Source organism: Macaca fascicularis, chromosome 9 (genome assembly GCF_037993035.2).
Source record: "Macaca fascicularis isolate 582-1 chromosome 9, T2T-MFA8v1.1".
Classification (NCBI taxonomy): domain Eukaryota; kingdom Metazoa; phylum Chordata; class Mammalia; order Primates; family Cercopithecidae; genus Macaca; species Macaca fascicularis.
Window position 1 is genome coordinate 19,225,936 of NC_088383.1, and position 20,286 is coordinate 19,246,221.

The 20,286-nt window shown below is 39.8% G+C and overlaps 1 protein-coding gene across 10 annotated transcripts in view; it reads left to right on the plus strand.

Annotated features, from left to right (window-relative positions):
• Positions 1-20,286, plus strand: part of CACNB2 (calcium voltage-gated channel auxiliary subunit beta 2) — a 406,631-nt gene that overhangs the window by 181,765 nt on the left and 204,580 nt on the right. The window contains exon 1 of one of the 10 annotated variants that reach the window (XM_005564753.5): positions 17,536-17,827. The exons of the other annotated variants lie outside the window; for them this stretch is intronic. Within the exon in view, the coding sequence (XP_005564810.1) occupies positions 17,777-17,827 (51 nt within the window). The 5' untranslated portion in view covers positions 17,536-17,776. Of the gene's footprint in view, positions 1-17,535; positions 17,828-20,286 lie in introns of those variants that run through there. 10 annotated transcript variants of the gene reach the window in all.

Genomic DNA, 20,286 nt, shown 5'->3' on the forward strand with positions numbered 1-20,286 from the left:
GTTTTGTACTGATGGAGTGTCACTATGTTGCCCAGGCTGGTCTTGAACTCTGGGCTCATGCAATCCTCCCACCTCAGCCTCCCAGGGTGCTGTGATTATAGGCATGAGCCACTGCTCCTGGCCTCTCCTTGTTTTTCTCTATTAGTTTTCCATATCTGTACACATCCCTAAGCAAACTAGAGTGATTTTGCCTATTTTTGTATTTTGTATGTACATGCAATCGTATTCTATGTATATATTTTTGAGGGCTTGCTTTTTTTTTCTTACTGAATATTACATTTCTAGAGTTGGTCTGTGGTATTTGTATAATATTCCATTTTAGAACCTATATCACGATTTATCCACTCTACTGTTGCTGAACATTTAGTCTGTTGTTTGATTTTGGAACACTCATCGAATCATAGTATAGTAATGTTCCTAATTATGAATCTGAATCATCAAAAAAAGATTGACTTGGATTCCACATTTCCAGTGTAAGATTGTATGGAATTAGAGATTATTCTCCCCGGAATGGATCCCAATGTGATATTTTTGAGCAGTTAAGAGTGAGTTTCAATACCGGAAAATTCACTTACTTGGAATGTCCTAATGAAAAGAGATAATCATATTCAATAACTCCACTGAACAGAAAGCAAAAAGTTGGAAAGCTAAATGTTACTAATACATTTTCCTATCTATTTTCTCCATCCAGAAAATAAGTAGTAAGTTTCTTTCAGGCATGTTTTAAATTGTTACAATATGATTACAGTTCTTTGAACACATCAAAATGAGACAACATAAATTCAGACATCTCCATCTTAAAGTCATTTGTAGAAAATGGCATGTTATATTCCATGAATAGCCTGCTGATGTACAACAGATAGAACATTATATAAAATAGTAGGGGAAAATACCATTTTAAACATCTAACTGATCATATGAATGAGTGTAATGGCTAGGAAGGCAAATGGATCTTTGATGATACACTTGCAAGGAATTTAAAAAATCATTCACTCATCCATCAACTATTAATTAGGTACCATCTATGTGTTTCTGTTCAGGAGGAGCTTCAGAGTTATAGGGAGGAGAATTATATATTAGATAAGTATTTGCATACATGGGGTGGCTGGTGCTATTATAAACAATATGCAATGGATAATGAAGAGAAGCTTTCTGTCTAATAAGGTCAGGGAAGGCATCTGAAAGGAAGGGAAGCTTCCATTGAATTTAAAACATGGATTGGAGTTTGCCAGGGAGACAAAGAGGGAGGCCATTTCAGAATGCAGAAGTTTTGCTAGCCTTGCCAGTTGCAAATACTTACAGAATGAATGGATGGTATTGGTAAAGGAATGTGCAAGGAGACATAAACAAGCCAACTGGGAAGTCCATAATATGGAATGCAAAGTAACAGAAATAGTATGTTTTAAATAGTTAATGTTTATTAAGAACTTACATGTGGGGTTGGGTGCAGTGGCTCACGCCTGTAATCCCAACATTTTGGGAGGCCGAAGTGGGTGGATCACCTAAAGTCTGGAGTTTGAGACCAGCCTGGCCAACATGGCGAAACCTCATCTCTACTAAAAATACAAAACTTAACCGGGCGTGGCGGCATGCACTTGTAGTCCTATCTACTCAGGAGGCTGAGGCAGGAGAATTGCTTGAACCCAGAAGACAGAGGTTGCCATGAGCCAAGAGTGTGCCATTGCACTCCAGCCTGGATATCAGAGCAACAGAGCGTGACTCCATGTCAAAACAAAACAAAACAAAACAAAAAAAAACTTACATGTGCCAGACACTATACTTAGCACTTTACATATGTTACTTGTTCCTCACTCTTATGCCATGAAAGATGTACTATTAGAATTAGCTTCATGGGCATGTCACCTGTGCTTAGAAGCGCTGCACACTTGGATTAATGCTCTGCTACGGTTCTGCTGTGATCCTTCGTAATTTGGAACAAGAGACACCACATTTTCAGTGTGAACTGGACCCCCCAGTCATGTAGTCAGAGCCAGTCCAGAGTGTCTCCATATTTTAGTTGCAGAAACTGACCTACAAAGCAATGTCATTTGCCTCAAACCTAGTTGATTTTTGTCTTTTTAGGGACAGGATCCCACTTTGTCTCCTAGGCTAGAGTACAGTGGCTCAGTCATAGTTCACTATAACCTTGTCCTCCTGGGCTCAAGGGATCCTCGTGCCTCAGCCTCTCAGGTAACTGGGACTATAGGCATGCACCACCATGACCAGCTTTTTTTTTTTTTTTTAATTTTTAAAAAATTTTTTGTAGAGATAGTGCCTGTCTCACTACATTGCCAAGCCTGGTCTTGAACTCCTGGTCTGAAGCGATCCTCCTGCCTTGGCCTCCCAAAGTTGCTGCTATTATAGGCTTGAGACACCATACCTAGCTGAAACCTAGTCTTTCTCTCTCCCTCCCTCCCTCCCTCCCTCCCACCCTCTCTCTCTCCCTCCCTTCCTCCCTCCCTCCCTCCCTTCCTTCCTTTCTCTTACTCTCCCTCCCTCTCTCCTTCCTTCTTCCCTTCCTTTCCTTCCTTTCTCTTACTTTCCCTCCCTCCCTCCCTCCCTCCCTTCCTTCCTTCCTTCTCTCTCTCTCCCCCTTCCCTTCCCTTTCTTCCTTTTCCTTTCTTTCATCTGGCTCTATCACGCAGACTGGAGTATAGTGGCACAATCTCAGCTCACTGCAGCCTCCACCTCCCAGACTCAAGCCAACCTCTCACCTCAGCCTCCCTAGTAGCTGGGACCAGAGGCACACACCACCATGCTCAGCTAATTTTTGTATTTTTTGTAGAGATGGAGTTCCTCCATATTGCCCAGGCTGGTCCCAAACTCCTGGGCTCAAACAGTCCTCCCACTTTGGCCTCCCAAAGTTGCTGAGATTATAGGCACGAGCCACTATGCCTAGTTGAAACCTAGTTTTTCTTCATGTTGATTCCTACTGTGTTAATTCTGTGCTAATCTGACTCTGTTGTCTTCCATTTTCAAGATAAATGATTAACAGAAATAGGGGGCTACTACAGTTATTCAGAGTTAGTGTACAGAGACAGAAAGGGAAAAAAAGCAGTTTAAAAAAGGAAAAAAATGGACTGAATGATTAGTAATAAATGAAACATGCGAATATTACCTTGTGTCAAAATTGGAAATCCAAAATGAATAATTAGAGATGTAAAGCATTCCTCCAGTGTAGTTCATGGCTTGAATTCAAAATCATGTTCCAAGGTAAATCTGCTCCATCATGGTTATCCAAAGGGCAGTTTGGTGTTGACTCAGTTCTGCTCTTTTTTGGTAACTTATTCAAGAAAAGCAAAGAGCAGAAAGTTCGTGGTGTTTTAATCCAGGGAGAACGAGTGGTGGAAGTAAACAGAGATCCTCCTTCATCAGACATCGTCAGAACTGCTATGCCCTCTGACTGCATTAGATGAAATACTGCAAATAAATTGGATCCCATTTGGTACTTAATAAACACAGCTCACTTGGAAGAAGTTTTACTTTTAAGATGTCTTTACTTTGCTTTGGAATATGACAGTTTACCCCTCTGACCACAGGAACCTCTTCAAAATTGTATTTATGCTCCTTCATGGTAATTCAGGAAGTAGAAAGTAATGTTTTTGTTTTTGTTTTTTTTGAGACAGGGTCTCACTGTGTTGCCCAGGTTGGAGTACAGTGGTGCAATCACGGCTCACTGCAGACTTGACCTTTTGGGCTCAAGCAATCCTCCCACTTCAGCCCTCTGAGTAGCTGGGACTATAGGCGTGTGCCACCATGCCCAGCAAATTTTTTGTATTTTTAATACAGACAGGGTTTTTTGCCATCTTGCTCAGGCTGGTCTTGAACTCCTGGACTCAAGTGATCTGCCCACCTTAACCTCCCAAAGTGCTGGGATTACAGGCATGAGCCACTGTGCCCAGTGAAAGTAATGATTTTTAAAAGCACTCCCATAGGTCACCCTTCCTTGAAGACTAATAAGTCAAATTTCCATGATATTAAAGAATGGCATCCTAGAACATTCCAATTGGTTCATTCTGTTTGAGTTAAAGATCTGAAATATGTTCGGATGTTATTCCAGAGCACCTGTGGATTTGAGGGTCCAAGTAAAGTGACCACAAAATAGCATACCTATTAATTATATAAAGAACATGTTTTTCATAAGTATATCCATTATATTTTCACAATAAAAATAACATGATTTTCTTTCTATTTATTTCTTCAGCCTCCAAAAATATCAGATATACCTAAATGCTTTCTTGTAGAAATATGCACATCTGGAAATCCTAAATTGCCCGGTCATGGTTTTTTTGTTTTTTTGTTTGTTTGTTTTGAGATGGAGTCTCCTTCTGCCACCTAGGCTGGAGGGCAGTGGCGCAATCTCGGCTCACTGCACCCTCCACCTCTTGGGTTCAAGTGAGTCTCTTGCGTCAGCCTCCTGAGTAGGTGGGATAACAGGCGCATGCCACCGTGCCCAGCTAATTTTTGTATTTTTAGTAGAGACGGAGTTTCTCCATGAGACCAAGCTGGTCTCAAACTCCTGACCTCAAACAATCCACCCACCTCGGCCTCCCAAAGTGCTGGGATTACAGGTGAGGCCTGAGCCTTTGCGCCCAGCCCCAGTCATGTTTTCAGTGACCACATTTATGCCCTGTATTCTGCTGAAGACAGAAGTTTAAGGCAGTATCCGACTAACCTCTTCTTACAGATGAGCAGGGTTTGGCACACTAGGGTCTCTGGAGCCAGGACTGAGGATGGCAGGGGAGGGGTGGGTGTGTCCTGGCAGGGCTGGTTCAAGACTTTAGGGCAAGGGGAACTTTTGTCAAATGCCCGAGGAAAGGCAGAGTGGAAGTTGAGGACAGATCAGTAGTGTCAAATTATTGAAGCAGATAGGATATGAGAAGATGGGCTGCCTTAGAGGTAAGTGGCGAGCTTTTGCAGCCAGTTCTGGAAAGAGGACCTGAAAAGATCCAACCTCCATGTAGCGGTCTAAGAATCTTAGAAGTCATCGAATGCTGGGTTTCATGGTAGAAGTTCAAGAGCTGCAAGAATTCAAGGGTCAAGACTGAACAATGATGAAACATGCAGAGAAAAGAGGAGAATTTACATGTCCCTAAAGCAATAATTTGCTACCTTGGCCACACATTAGAATCATCTGTGGAACTTAAAAAAATCCACATGCTTAACCACGTTGCATCCCAGACCAATTAAGTTGGAATCTCATAGGGTGGACTTCAATAGTTGGTATAACTTAAAGCTCCCTGTGACTCCACTTTGCAGCAAGGCTGAGAAAGACTGGTTTAAAGTGAACGGGAGTGTTTACCTGGGTACTTTTGGCCTGGTTTATCCACTTATGTATCATATGCATTATATTCATAGTTAGAATAATTCACAGATTAACCACTATGATACTTAAGTATAAATATACTTAAATTACACTTAGACTGTTTGTCTATACATGCACTTAAAGCATCCTGCTTGCTAGGGTTCAATTCCCATCATCAAAGACTGAAACCTCTGTAAAGTTTTAGTCCCCCTAATTTAACAAACCAGTGTAGCAAGACATTCATCCTAAAGAGACTTGTACATTAAAGTCGATACAGATTTTTGACTCAATTCAGTGAATTACTGTTTTATCAGGGGTTGGTTAAGCAAGCTTCAGGGCTCCCGAGCTATTTGTGTGAACCAAACAAACCCTAGGTCAGAGATTTGTAGAACTGTATATTATTTCACTGGATATGTAGAGAATAAGGAAACACAAAACCTCCGCATCTCCCAAAGACTGTATTTATGTTGGGGGTATATCCAGTTTTTCATCTGATACTCAGAGAATAGTTTTGACTTTGCAGACCTCCCGATTGCTCTCAGGGCTCTCAGACTACACTTGGAGAACCCCTCATAAGAGGAATATGCATAGTGAAAGAAGTGAAGGCTGCAAGTTCACAGATGCATTATTTTCTCATTTTCATTTGTAGGGAAATAGATGCTGTGTCATTCACTTGCAAGGATTTTATTTTTATTCTTAATTGCCTCCCTAATCCTTTCTCCACTCAGCTGTGGTACTCAGTGCATTCAGATTAAATGTGTGTGTTCCTCTGGGCCAGGAAGGAATAGGTACCATTGATGTGGGCCCTCAACTGTATTACAGAATAGGGTGATAAACACTCAGGAAAAAGATTCTCCCTGGTAAAGTGCTAAGCAATTGTTAATCAGCATTGTAAAACATGAATGAACATCTTGCTTGTACATTCCAAAGTTCCACAAATGAAAATTCTTATTCTCAAAGGAGCAAGAGATGAATCCTGCCTATAATGTTTTTATAATGTGGCTGTGAATATTTTTTCCGAGTTGGTAGTCCCAAATCACCTCTTACAATTAAAAAAAAAGGCAGAATAAGAAGAAAGATATAAGCTTAAGTAATGGGTCACTGTAGTCAAAATCAGGGAGTAGCCAATTAGTTTTGCGATTTACGCTAAGTGTGCATTTAGAAAGTAGGATTAATCTCACTACTTCACCGCAGAAATTAATGAGATGAAATCACATTGTAAAAACCATTGCTTTGTACCTCATGATCTTATTTTTAACAGTCTTGTATGTCCTGTTTTGTAGTACATTTATCCCAAATCCATTGTTTCCAACAAAATATTTTATGTTTATTTTATTATATTATATTGAATTTATAGATTTATGTTTTTTTGTTATTGTTTGTTTGTTTGTTTGAGACGGAGTCTCGCTCTGTCACCCAGGCTGGAGTACAGTGGTGTGATCTCGGCTCACTGCAACCTCCTCCGCCTCCTGGTTTCAAGCGATTCTCCTGCCTCAGCCTACCAAGGAGCTGGGATTACAGACTCGCGCCACCATGCCCAGCTAATTTTTATATTTTTAGTAGAGACAGGGGTTTTGCCACGTTGGCCAGGCTGGTCTTGAACTCCTGACCTCAAGTGATCCACCCGCCTTGGCCTCCCAAAGTGCTGGGATTACAGGCGTGAGCCACTGCACCCGGTCAGATTTATGTTTTAAAAATTCAGTTATTTATAAAGATAACACAAAGAAGTCCTAAAAATCACATTCATTATTTAATACTCAAAATATTTGACAGACTTCATATAGGTAATTACACATTAGATGCATATGCTTATATAATGTAGTGTGGATACAGTTATCAGGTCTATTCCTTCCAAAACTCACAACATCAACAAGCTTTAGTTTAAATAGAAGTTAGATGGCCAGGTGAAGTGGTTCATGACTGTAATTCCAGCACTTTGGGAGGCTAAGGTGGGAGCAACACTCGAGCCTAGGAGTTAGTTCAAGACCATCCTGAGCAATATAGCAAGACTCCGTCTCTACAAAACATGGAAAGATTAGCCAGGTGTAGTGGTGTGCTCCTGTGATCCCAGTTACTTGGGAGGCTGAGGTGGGAGGATCATTTGAGCCCAAGAGGTTGAAGCTACAGTGAGACATGATTGTGCCACTGCCTTGGGTGACAGAGCAAGACCCTGTCTGCAAAATGACTAAAGGTTAAAAATAAAATTAATTTTTTTTTTGACATGGAGTCTTGCTCTGTTGCCCAGGCTGGAGTGCAGTGGCACACTCTTGGCTCACTACAACCTCTGCCTCCTGGGTTCAAGCAATTCTCCTGCCTCAGCCTCCCGAGTAGTTGGGACTATAGGCTCCCACCACCACGCCTGGCTAATTTTTGTATGTTTAGTGGTGATGGGGTTTCACCATGTTGGCCAGGCTGGTGTTGAACTCCTGATCTCATGATCTGCCCTCCTCAGCCTCCCAAAGTGCTGGGATTACAGATGTGAGGCACCACGCCCAGCCTTTTTTTTTTTTTTTTTTTTAAGACTGAGTCTTGCTCTGTCGCCAGGCTGGAGTGCAATGGGGTGATCTCGGCCTGCTGCAACCTCTGCCTCCTGGGTTCAGGTGATTCTTCTGCCTCAGCCTCCTAAGTAGCTGGGACTACAAGCATGTGCCACCATGTCTAGCTAATTTTTGTATTTTTAGTAGAGACGGGGTTTCACCATGTTGGTCAGGGTGGTCTCGATCTCTTGACCTCATGATCTACCCTCCTCGGCCTCCCAAAGTGTTGGAATTACAGGCATGAGCCACCACGCCCGGCCATAAATTTTTTTTTGATTAGGTGATGCTGGGCACAATGGCACACACCCATTGTCCTAGATACTTGGGAGGCTAAGGCAGGAGGATCACTTGAGCCCAGGGGTTCGAGGCTGCAGTGAGCTATGTTTGCATCATTGCAGTCTAGCCTGGAGAACATAGCTAGATGCTGTCTCATTGAAAAAAAAAAAAAAAAAAAAAAAAAACAGGGTCAAGGAGTGAAAATTACACCATTTCTTCTGACTTTTTTTAACTTAAATTAACTGCGAAGCCCTAGAGATTATAACTGTTACCTCTAACTGCTTGAGATTCTTGCATAAAGTCTTGTTCTTCCAACATGTTTAGTAGAATAACAGCTCTAGAACTGTTGGTTTGAAGACTAAGTCACTAGCCTCTCTCTAGGTGATGAGTTGAACATCCTCTCTTAACAGCAGAATACTCAGAGCCTCAGGCCTATCAAGTAACTTAGCCAGTTAGTTAGAGGCAACAGAGCCGGGCCTAGCTCAGATCTCCAAATCTAAATCTGGTGTACTCTTCACTGTACTGAATGAACTTCAAGTTCTCCCTGGATTGTGGGCCAAATCATATCACTCTAAAAGTACCAAGTGTGTGGCATGGTGGCAGCCATGCAGGAGTCGATTGGGGGTGGTGGGTGGGGAGCAGTGAGGGGGAAGCACTCTAAGCAGATGGAAGAGACAGGTAGAGGCCCCAACACAGGAATGCTCTTGGCTCAGTCCGAGGACAGCAGGACGCCAATATGGCTGCAGTGTGGGGAGGAAGGAGCAGAGAGAGGGGAGAGGAAGTCTGAGACGTGAGTGGAAGCCATATCTCCCCAGGTCCTGCAGGCCACAGTTATCTCAGCTGCGGCAAGAAATGAGCAGAGGACTTTAATTTTAAGCAGCAAGATGATGCAAGCGGTCCGTGCCTTACAAAAGACCTCTTTAGCTGCTCTATGGAGATTGGACAGCATCCAGAGATGAGCTGGGGATATTGCTAAAGGGAGTGGTGGTGAGAGGTGGCAAGGCAAGGGTTGGATTTGAGAAATACTTCGGAGTTAGCATGGACAGGACTTGGTAAATGTTTAGCTGGGAGGATGGGGGAGCATGGGGGTGCTGTTTGCTGTAGTATGAGGAATTAGTAGCTCTTTTGATCACAGAAAGATCAAGAAGTCTATTGGAAATCCATGCAGAGTCATCAAATTGGCACTAAATGCAACAATCTGGAACTCAGAGACCTTAAATATTTAGGAAAACCTGACCTTGCAGAAACGAAGAGTATTCCAGGACTACAGAATAAGTATTCCTTCAGCATAGGTGAGATGTGAACATTTCAGGAGGAAAGCTCCTTTGGACGGCAGGCCAGAGAAAGGCTGGGAGAAGAAGATTAGGAAACGGGACCAGAGGGGGTATCTAAAAAACACAGTGGGACAAAAACAGCACTTTGTGTAACCTCCCTAGTCCCCAGCACACCTTGTATTATTCCGTGGAAATTGTATTAAGGAGAAATATTGAAACATTATACATAATACATTGAATTAGAGTCATTTAACTACTATAGAACATAATCTGCAATTCATTTACAGTTAACTCTGAAACGATGTTTAATTCATTTTAATGGTATGAAAAAGGGACTTACCATGTTAAATGCAGGTTACAAGTACCAAAAAATTACAAGCTATGATTTTCAGTGTCAAATTCACCATACAACTGATCTATGGGGCTGGGGAGTAAAGGAGTCAAAGGCGGCACCGAAATACCCTCTCCTCCCATTATTTCTAGAATTGTTTGAAGTGGCAGCTTTCATGAAGATAAAATCACTATGCCTCTTCATTAATAACAGTAGGTTCTCATTTTCAAGTGTATCTCATTCAGCAGTAGGGATGGGGGGATGGGAAAAAGTCCTTTTCAGTTTTTGCTGTTAGTTGTAATATGCTTGAAACCAACATGCTGTCTCAAAAAGGCTCACTTATTTGAGTGGCTCTGATTTGAATAAAGAGTCTCATCTTATCTGAAGCTGCTGAATTGGAGGCAGGATTGATCATGGCTTCTTAGAGGGATAAAATCTGAGGAAGAGATCTCCACAGTACAACTACTTGCCTTAAATAGTACAGCTTTGGAACAAAAGCGCTTTGCTCTTCTCAGTCAATAGCAATAGCTCAGTTGGAAATTTTGTTAATGTTAAAAAAAAAAAAAACTGTTAGCAACAACATAGATTGCTATGTTGAAAGAAAATTCTATTATGTCTGTGACTATTTCCGTCTTGTTTTTTTACTATGGCATGTGAAATTGTTTCCTACTTTTATTTTTTTGAGAAAAGGATGTGTTAGCTGTTGTTTACCAAAAACACATGTGAGCCTTAGTGTGTAAACACACTAGAGTTTTATTTTGCTATTATGATTCACTGTCTGGCTCACACATACCATAATTATCCATATTTGTACCCATAGCATGGCCTTATATAATCAAAGATGACACTGTTGAGGCATAAACTCTAAACTGGGGTGTGATCAAGGGAATTTTTTCACAATCCTGTATGGTTGGATAAATAGTCTGGACTTTGAAGTCTGGACTGACCACTTGAAGTATGTGACCTCCAAAATTCTGAATTTTTTTTGTCGTCTCCTGGCAACATAACATATTTATACTTTGGCCACCACCTCCCCTTCCAGAAAGGTCTGCTGCTGTTTTAAAGTTTAAAACAACAAATGAGAAAGTCGTCTCTATTGAAGGTTCGGAATTCCTGAAGCTCTCCTCTCTGCTTTCTGTTTATGTCGACAGATAACAGCAATGCTGGGTACAAATAAATCAACAGAAAGAACCCTTCTCTTTTCAGATTAGTGAGCATGCATCTTTAGTTATTAAAACAGCACTCCAGGAGTTTTCTAGTTCTAGTGTCATTTTCATTAAGCCCTTTTCACCGTTTAGCAAAGACAACTTGGGGGCAAGTGACGGGAGCAGGGGATGGAAGGAAATTGGAAACAAGCTAAGGACAAATGTTCCACGGTGTGAATATAAGCTGGGACTGCAGAAACCTCAGGTCCTTCCATCTGAAATCTGACACCCAGCTACTCCAGTGGCCTCTGTGGGCTTCTCCCAGAATCACAGAATAACTGGGCACTTTACTGAGATCCCAGGAGCTGCTTTTGAGACCCACGGTGGTCTGGTTTTTCTCCTGCGTTTTGCCTCTCCAGTCTTCTGTCCTACCTTCAAGCAACGTCAACAAGATGGAGAAAGAATTTGAATTTCACCTTCTGGGATCTTAGGTTATACTTGAAAGCACTTCATATTGACAGCTTTGATGTGAAGGGCACTTTCAATTCTGGTTGGTTTCTCGTTCTCAGCACTCTGGACATATTGTGCCGGGTTGCTCTTTGTGATGAGAGGCTCTCCTGTGCGTTGTAGGATGCTGAGCAGGAACCCTGGCCTCTGCCCAGTAGATTCCAGTAAACTCCTCACCCGTCCCCATTGTGGCAAGCAACAACGACTCTAGAAATTGCCCAATGTCCCCTGAGGGGTCAAAATCACCCCCAGTCCAGAACCACTGAGTTACAGCAAAGGAAATTAACGTTTATTTGGCAATTCTGGTGTGCCAGATGTGTACTAGATGTTTTATGTAATTCTGGCAATTATCCTTTGAAGTCTTATCCTCTTTTTATGGATTAGGACCTGGGAGATGACAAGGAGAACTGCTGTTTTGTTTGTGCTTTCCTTTTACTGATTTTCTGGTACTCAACAATGAAAATATAACCAGAAAAATTATTTTATACCTAGGAAAAGAACCCTGAAAACATGCTATTTTAATATATTTATCCCATAATATGACTATGCATTTCAGACATTCATTACCTAAGTTACAGACATCTAATGTGAAAATTTGTCAGAAGTATGAAAAGTAAAAAAAAAAAAAAAAATACTGTTGGACATGGACTTAACCACTTAAATTAAGGTTGCCTTTCTTTTTCTATTCTCTTAAACTGGCAAGTGACCAAATTGTTTTGGATTTCTTATTTGTTCTGGTATCAGCCATGACAAATTATCTCTCATCTAAACCATCATTTTCACAGGGTGTGATGGCTCACACCTATAATCCCAGCACTTTGGGAAGCCAAGGTGGGCAGACCATTTGAGGCCAGGAGTTCAAGACCAGCCTGGCCAACATGTTGAAACCCCATCTCTAGTAAAAACAAGCAAACAACAACACAAAAGTAATTAGCCAGGCATAGCAGCACACGCCTGTAATCCCAGCTACCTCAGGAGGCTGAGGCATGAGGATTGCTTGAACCCAGGAGGCAGAGGTTGCAGTGAGCCAAGATGGCTCTGCAGCCTGGGCAACAGAGCGATACTTCATCTCAAAAAAAAAAAAAAAAAAAAAAATTAAGTCCATCACTTCCTGTCTCACCTGAACCTCAATTATTCACTTTTCTGGGTTTCAATCTCAAGTCTATTTCTCATTGACACGTACATTTTTTCCTCAGTTTTTCCTCATTAGTTTTTCTCTTTATGCTCTTCCCAAAGACCTCAACAAAATATCTCTCAGTCTCATTTGAGAGCAAGGAACACACACACACACACACACACACACACACACACACACACACACACACACACACACACAGAGTTATTTAGTAGTAGAGAATTTATAGAAGCTTGGAAAGGCTTTGAAAGTCCTATATGCTCCATTTAGAATTTACATCCTCATCCTTCTCTTCAAACCTCAGTTGCTTTTGGTTACCTGAAATCATTATTAGTTAACATTTTTCTGTTGTAAATATATTTTAATGGCATTATAAATTAAAGTGGGCTGGGTTTGGAAAGCTAATACTCAAATATGCCATTGTCAGAAGAGAAAGGAACTATGGTTTCAAGTTTAAAACTGGCATCCAAATATAATGTTTCCAAACTTTCAGAACATTTCTTTCAAACAAATATAGATTGAATACAGGCCAAAGAATTTTTTTTTTTAATTCATTAAAGGAGCCAGCATGGTTAAGCCAGTTTGAAAGATTATGGGAAAGGTTTAAGTATTTATAGTCATTGAAAGAAAGAACAGTGGGCTATGATTGTTCAATTAGATACAAGAACTGGTTAGTACTCCCCAGAACAATAAAATGACGACTTAGGATGGGCCAGATGCGGCGGCTGATGCTGTAATCCCAGCACTTTGGGAGGCCAAGGTGGGCAGATCACCTGAGGTCAGGAGTTTGAGACCAGTCTGGCCAATATGGCAAAACTTTATCTCTACTAAAAGTACAAAAATTAGACAGGTGTAATGGCAAGTGCCTGTAATTCCAGCTATTCAAGAGGCTGAGGCATGAGAATTGCTTGAACCCAGGAGGCGGAGGCTGTAATGAGCCAAGATCGTGCCACTGCACCCCAGCCTGGGTAACAGAGCGAGACTCCATCTCAAAAACAGAAAAAAAAAAAAAAAAAGATGACTTAGGGAATAATCTTTCCTACAAGACCGCAATCATTTGCATTTCTTCTAGACCAATTTATTTATATTGGACGAATTCATTTGCATGTCTGTCAGTTTTTGACAAGTTAAAGTCTATCCTCACAGAGATAAAAAATATCCTAACCCATAATAAATGCTGAGTTAAACAAAGGGTTCTAATTTCCCTAGAAAATTAGATAATCCTTGGTTGCGTGTTAGACACTGAAACTTTATTTGAGGTTGAAAAGTAATATCAATATCAACCCACTGTAGAAAGTTTGAAAAGTACTAAATTTTTTAAAAGGAAAGAAAAAGCAAATACCCTCAAACCACTACTCAGTAACCCACAACCACTGTTAATATAATTCATATGCTTCCTTACAAGTTTCTTCTAAATATTTTTAACAGTGGAATATTTATTGTAAAAACAAATTGGTAGTCCACTTTTTTGTTTTGCTTTTCTTTTCTCTTCTTTCTTCTTCTTCTTTTTTTTTTTCTTTTTTCTTTTTTTAGACAAGTCTCACTCCCATTGCCCAGACTGGTGTGCAGTAGCATAATCTTGGCTCGCTGCCCCCTCGACTTCCTGGAGTCAAGCAATCCTCCCATCTCAGCCTCCTGAGTAGCTGGGACTACAGGCATGCACCACTATGCCTGAGGTCTTTCTTTATTGCCCAGGCTGGTCTTGAACTCTTGAGCTCATGTGATCTGTTCATCTCAACCTCCCAAAGTGCTGGCATTACAGGTGTGAGCCACCATGCCCAGCCTACTTTTTTCTTTTATTTACTCTTATCTATTGTAGCATTTGTTATATAACGGAAGTGTCTCATAAGCATTTTAATGGCCACAATGGTCTAGCACTTTTTGTATCAAAAATTTTTAACAGTTTTTCCTAATTTTAAACACTTATTATAAATTATTTTGGAATATAAAGAAGCATAGAAAATATTATAATGACCAGTGATGTAGGTATGACCTAGTTTTGAAAACATATTACTGATAAAACTGCCCCTTCTCCTCACTAACCCTTCCAAATATACTCCTCTCCAGACATAACCACTATCCTGGATTTGGTATTCATTATTTTCATATTTATTTTTTACATGTTTTATCACCTACATAAAATATATAGTATTTCTGCATATTTTCAAATTTGCTGCAAATCATGTCATAGGTTCTTTTTAAAAAATGTCTCTATATATTAAGGTGTACAACATGATGTTTTGATACTCATATACACAGTGAAATGAAACTGGATCATTATCTTGTACCATAAACAAAATCAACTCAAAGTGGATTAAAGACCTGAAACCATCAGATTCCTAGAAGAAAACATTATGGAAAAGCTGCTGAATACTGGCCTTGGTAATAATTGTTTTAAAACATCACACCAAAATCTCAGGCAACAAAAACAAAAATAAACAAGTGAGATTACACCAAACCAAAAAGCTTTCCCATAGCAGAGGAAATAGTCATCCAAATGAAAAGGCAGCCTGTGGGTTGGGAAAAAATATTTTCAAATTACGTATCTGATAAGGAGCTAATACCCCAAATATATAAAGAACTCACAGAATGGAAAAAAGACATAACCTGATTTTAAAATATACAAAGGACCTAAATGGACATTTCTCCAAAGAAGACATAAAACTCTGGCCAACAAATATATGTAAAAGTGTCAACGTCACTAATCATCAGGGAAATGCAAGTCAAAATCACAATGAAATACTAGTTTACTCTTGTTAGGATGGCTGCGATCCAAAGGACAAGAGATTACAAGTGTTGGTGAGGGCGTGGAGAAAAGGGAACCCTTGTACACACAGGTTCTTAAGGTACCTTACAGTTCCCAAACTTGCTGTTTCTATCAACATTGTGTTTGTAGGGATTTACTCAAGTAGGTAACTTCCGGACCATTCACTTTCACTACTGAATAGTATCCAAAATTTTATCCACTTTTCTGTTGATATGCATCTAGGTTTTTTCTTCCTCTCTTCCTCTCTTTCTTCCTCTCTCTCCTTCCTTCTTTCCTTCCTTCCATCCTTCCTTCCTTCCTTCCTTCCTTCCATCCTTCCTTCCTTCCTTCTTTCCTTCTTTTTTTTTTTTTTTGAAACAGGGTCTCACTCCACCCAGACTGGAGTGCAGTGGTATGATCATAGCTCATTGCAGCCTCTCCCTCCCAGGTTCAAATGATCCTCCCAACTCAGCCTCCCGAGTAGCTGGGACCACAGGCACATGCCACCATGCCTAGCTAACTTTAAAATTTTTTTGCAGAGATGGTGTCTTCCTTTGTTGTCCAGGCTGGTTTCAAACTCCTGGGCTCAAATGATCCTCCCACCTCGGCTTCCCAAAGTGCTGGAATTATCGGCATGAGCCACCACGCCCAGCCTATTTCCTGTTTTTTTACTACAGCCCCTCAGTGTAGCTAAGGACATTTCATTCATGTACCTCCCTATGTACTCATGTGAGGGTATCCCTGGGTCTAAGTACTTGGGCATCAACAGTTTCATTATATCCTGCTAAATATCTAATGTGACTGTTCCAGTTTATACTCCCACCAGCAGGCTGGGCACAGTGGCTCATGCCTGTAATCCCAGCACTTTGGGAGGCCAAGGCGGGCAGATCACTTGAGGTCAGGAGTTCGAGACAGTCTGGCCAACATGCTGAACCCCCATATCTACTAAAAAGACAAAAATTAGCCAGGCTTGGTGGCACTCACCTGTAATCCCAGCTACTCAAGAGGCTGAGGCAGGAGAATCGCTTGAACCCGAGAGGCAGAGGTTGCAATGAGCCGAGATCGTGCCACTGCACTCCAGCCTGGGCAACAGAGCAAGACTCCGTCTCTAAATAAATAAATAAGGTATACTCCCACCAACAGAATGTGAAAGTCTAGTTGCTCTGCATCACAGGCTTATGAACCTTTTCTGTAAAGGGCCACGTAGGAAATATTTAAGGCTTTGTGAGTTACATGGTCACTGTTGCAATGACTGCTCTTGTAGCACAAAAACAGCCATGGAGCATACATAAACCAACAAGCCCATATGTTCCAATAAACCTTTATTTAAGAACATTGATTTGAATTTCATGTAATTGTCATGTGCCACAAAATACCATTCTGTTTTTTTTTTTTTTTCCCCTAGTAATTAAAAAATGTAAAACACATTCTTAGCTTGCAGGTTATACAAAACGGGTGGCTGGCTGAGTTTGACTGTGGGCCATAGCTTGCCATCCCCTTCTTGACATTTTCACCAAGATCTGAGATTTTCAGGTTTGTAAAAAATATTTCCACCATGATGGATGCAAAATGGTAAACTGTGATTTCAGTTTGTATTTCCTGATTAGAAAGGAAGTCCCGTTTATTGACCACTAGAATTTTATCTCCTATGATTTATCTATTCATGTCTTGTTTTCCATTTTCTTTTAGTTGTGAGTCTTTTGATTTATAGGAGTTCTGTTTCCTGGATAGTAATACCCGTGTGTGTGTGTGTGTGTGTGTGTGTGTGTGTGTGTGTGTGTTGCAAGCATGCTCTCAGAATATTGTGTTTATTATTTCAACTTTTAATGCTGTCTTTTAATATAAATAAGCTTTTAATTTAAAAAAGTAAATATCTCCAAGTGATACTCATTTGACTGTGAAAAAAATTAGATTTTCCATACACACTGAGAACTTGAAAGGCGATAAAAAAAAGAAAGATCGCTTTCTTGTGTGCAAAAGAGAAAATATTTCTTCAGTGAGTGGGAGTAGAAAAATAGTTTTACTATTATTCCAGACTTTTTCAGGGCAGTAGTTTCTTTGAATGCCAACAGCTTATCCAGTTATGCAACCTATTGTTCTGTTCTGAAGAAAGGATTCTCAAGCAGGGCTGGAGTCCTGGCTGCCCCGAGGGACCTGTCGCATCTGATACTAATGAAGTGTTACTCTACTTTGACAAGTTTGCAGGCGTCCGTCCGTCTTCCAAGCCAGCTGACGTAATTCAGAAGAGTATAAGACCCTCCCACTTGCGTTTGTTCATTGACTTTGATGAGCTCCTCTGCTCTGCCTAAGTGGTTCTGGAACAGAAAGCTGTTGTGATCCAACGAACTTTAGAAAGTCACACTAACTAATACTACACACCCCAAGCCAGCAAGAAGAAGGAAAGCAGTTGCTATGCTGTTCAGCAAAGCAAGACTTGGCTGCCTTTAGCTAGTCCTGAATTTTTGCTCCTGTGAAGAAAATTCCTGCTGGAGTGCTGGGCGCACTTGGAATTGGTCTAGCATGCTTGACAGACGCCTTATAGCTCCTCAAACTAAATACATTATTCCTGGGGTAAGCATACGGGAGAGAAGCCGGCCAGATGCACGGTGTGGTTTAAAGAAAACAGGAATGCATAGAACTGTTGCTGAGCTTGAGCTAAAATCATATTAGTTACTTAACTTTTTAGACTTTCTTATCTTGCCAGAAATGTTGCCATTCACAGTGTTATTACTTTAATGCTGTGGTGATTTAAGCAAGTGAAACTGGAACTCTGGTTTTAAACTGTACCTTACTGAGCTTCATTTAGTAGCTTGGAGAGAGAGTCCAGGTGCAGACAAATTTAGTGGAAAATGGAAATGCTTTTTCCAGCTATAGACCAGCACTTGTCTTGAGTGTCATTCTGACAGCCTAGCCACTGAACTGTTTGTGTGTCTGAGACTTTTCTGTGTAAATCACGATGGTCTGACTTGCTGTGTTGCTGCAAATTAAGATTTTTTTATTCTCCGTCACTTTAGAAATTTTGAATTTAATAAAATACAAACACGAGAGTCTAAAGTTTAAAATACTTAAACATAAAGCTTTGCCACACGAGGACTGACTGACTGGGTCTTCGGATTTGGTTTAGAACTTTTAAAGAAAAGACCATATTATTATTTATTGGTGCCTTTTTAGGAAAGGATGAAAACACGCACAGAAGAATCCTGAACCTAAAACTAAACCAGAGCCTGTAAAAATAAAAATCATGAAGTTAGAAATATTTGTGCTAATAGGACATGAAAATACCATTTTAATTTGTCTAAACATTATTTTAAGTACTTCTTTTGTTTCTAATTGTTCCAAACTATACTAAATTTAGTATAATAGAGAAAAAAAATACTTGCTAGGAAATACCTTTGTGGTCATTTCTTCTGTGTTGTATTGTATAAAACTGGAAACTGAGATACTTTGCTTAATCTATGTGATTTTGATGATTCTTTTATTAGATTTCACTTTAAGTTTTATGAAGATACAGAATTTGACTTCCTGAGTTGGCCCTCATTAAGTATTATATGCAACAATTCTATTTATTTAGGTTCTGACATGGCTGGCAATGTATATACTAATTATCAACGATTTCAGGGCATTAGATACGTCCCACCCACTTATCAAATGCTATTCACATCCAATTTATAAATTATTCAATACCTGTTTGAGTACATCTGGAATTACTTCCTGTAAACTTGCTTGCTTTTTAAGAATACTAACAAACATGAAATAACTGCTATATTTTTCCTGCAGAGGAATTCTATGAATTACAAAAACATGTATAACCTAAAATGCAAATGGCCAAATACATTCCATTGGCCATTTTGAATATTTTCAGCAACAAAACTGATCACAATTATGTCACAGTTATTTAATAAGAATGGCAATGCGTATGATTTTAAATAGTCACAAGGCCAGGTATGGTGGCTCACACCTGTAATCCCAAAAGTTTGGGAGGCCGAGATGGGAGGATGGCTTGAGGCCAGAAGCTAGAGACCAGCCTGGGCAGCATAGCAAGAGCCGTGTCTACAAAAATAATAATAATCACATGAATAATTTATCCTACAATTAATTTTAGACCTGTCTTTAAGTATTATGGGGAATCTGCACAGTGATGTTTACTCTTTTAAATTACTTCTTCCCTAAAAATAGACTTTTTGTTTCCTATGGCCTGGCCACTTCTCATTTTAACTAATAACTATGCTTGAATAGGGCTTATAAATACATGGATTTTTGGATTTTTGAATGGTTAAAGTTTAAAATAACTCTTTATAAAGTTTTTATTCTGTAACCATTCAACACTTTAAATTCAGTCTTTCTCAAAGTTCTCCAATAATGACAGAAATGCTTCTTTCAAGTTTGGACAAGAATATAAATGGAGAGAATTTTTAAAATTATACATATGTATATTTATATATGTATATTTATGTGTGCCTGTGCATTGTGGGATAGGTTTTTAGAATGCTGAATAAACTGTGTGGTCTTTATTTTTGTTCTAATCCCAAGTATGATTTCAGTTTTTATATCAGTTTCAGTTTATTTCAGTACCTTCTAATGCCATTCCAAACCCCAAATGCAGAAAACACATTTAGAAATTACCCATTTAATTCTCATTGTGCATTAAAATGAAATCAATAAACCAATGCAATTTGGTGTAATTACTTTCTACTGCCAAAGGCGAATATATATAGATCAGTCTTACTAGCTTTAAGTGCGCAATTTATTTATGAATCCTGGTATTGTTGCATTGTAAATTTCTTGAACATAGTATCTTTAATAACTGCAATTGAGTGCCATTATTCTTAGACCCAGATGGTCACTTCTTCTCTATTCTTTCTTCCCTTCCTCCAGATAACAATGATCTCTCTGATTTGGGCAGGTTATTATTATTATTATTATTACCCATCATTTTTGTTTTTTCTGACTGTGGGTAAGAGCCAAGTATTTGGATCTAGTCAGACTTGACATTGAATACTAAACCATCTCCTAAATAATGGTGTGATCTG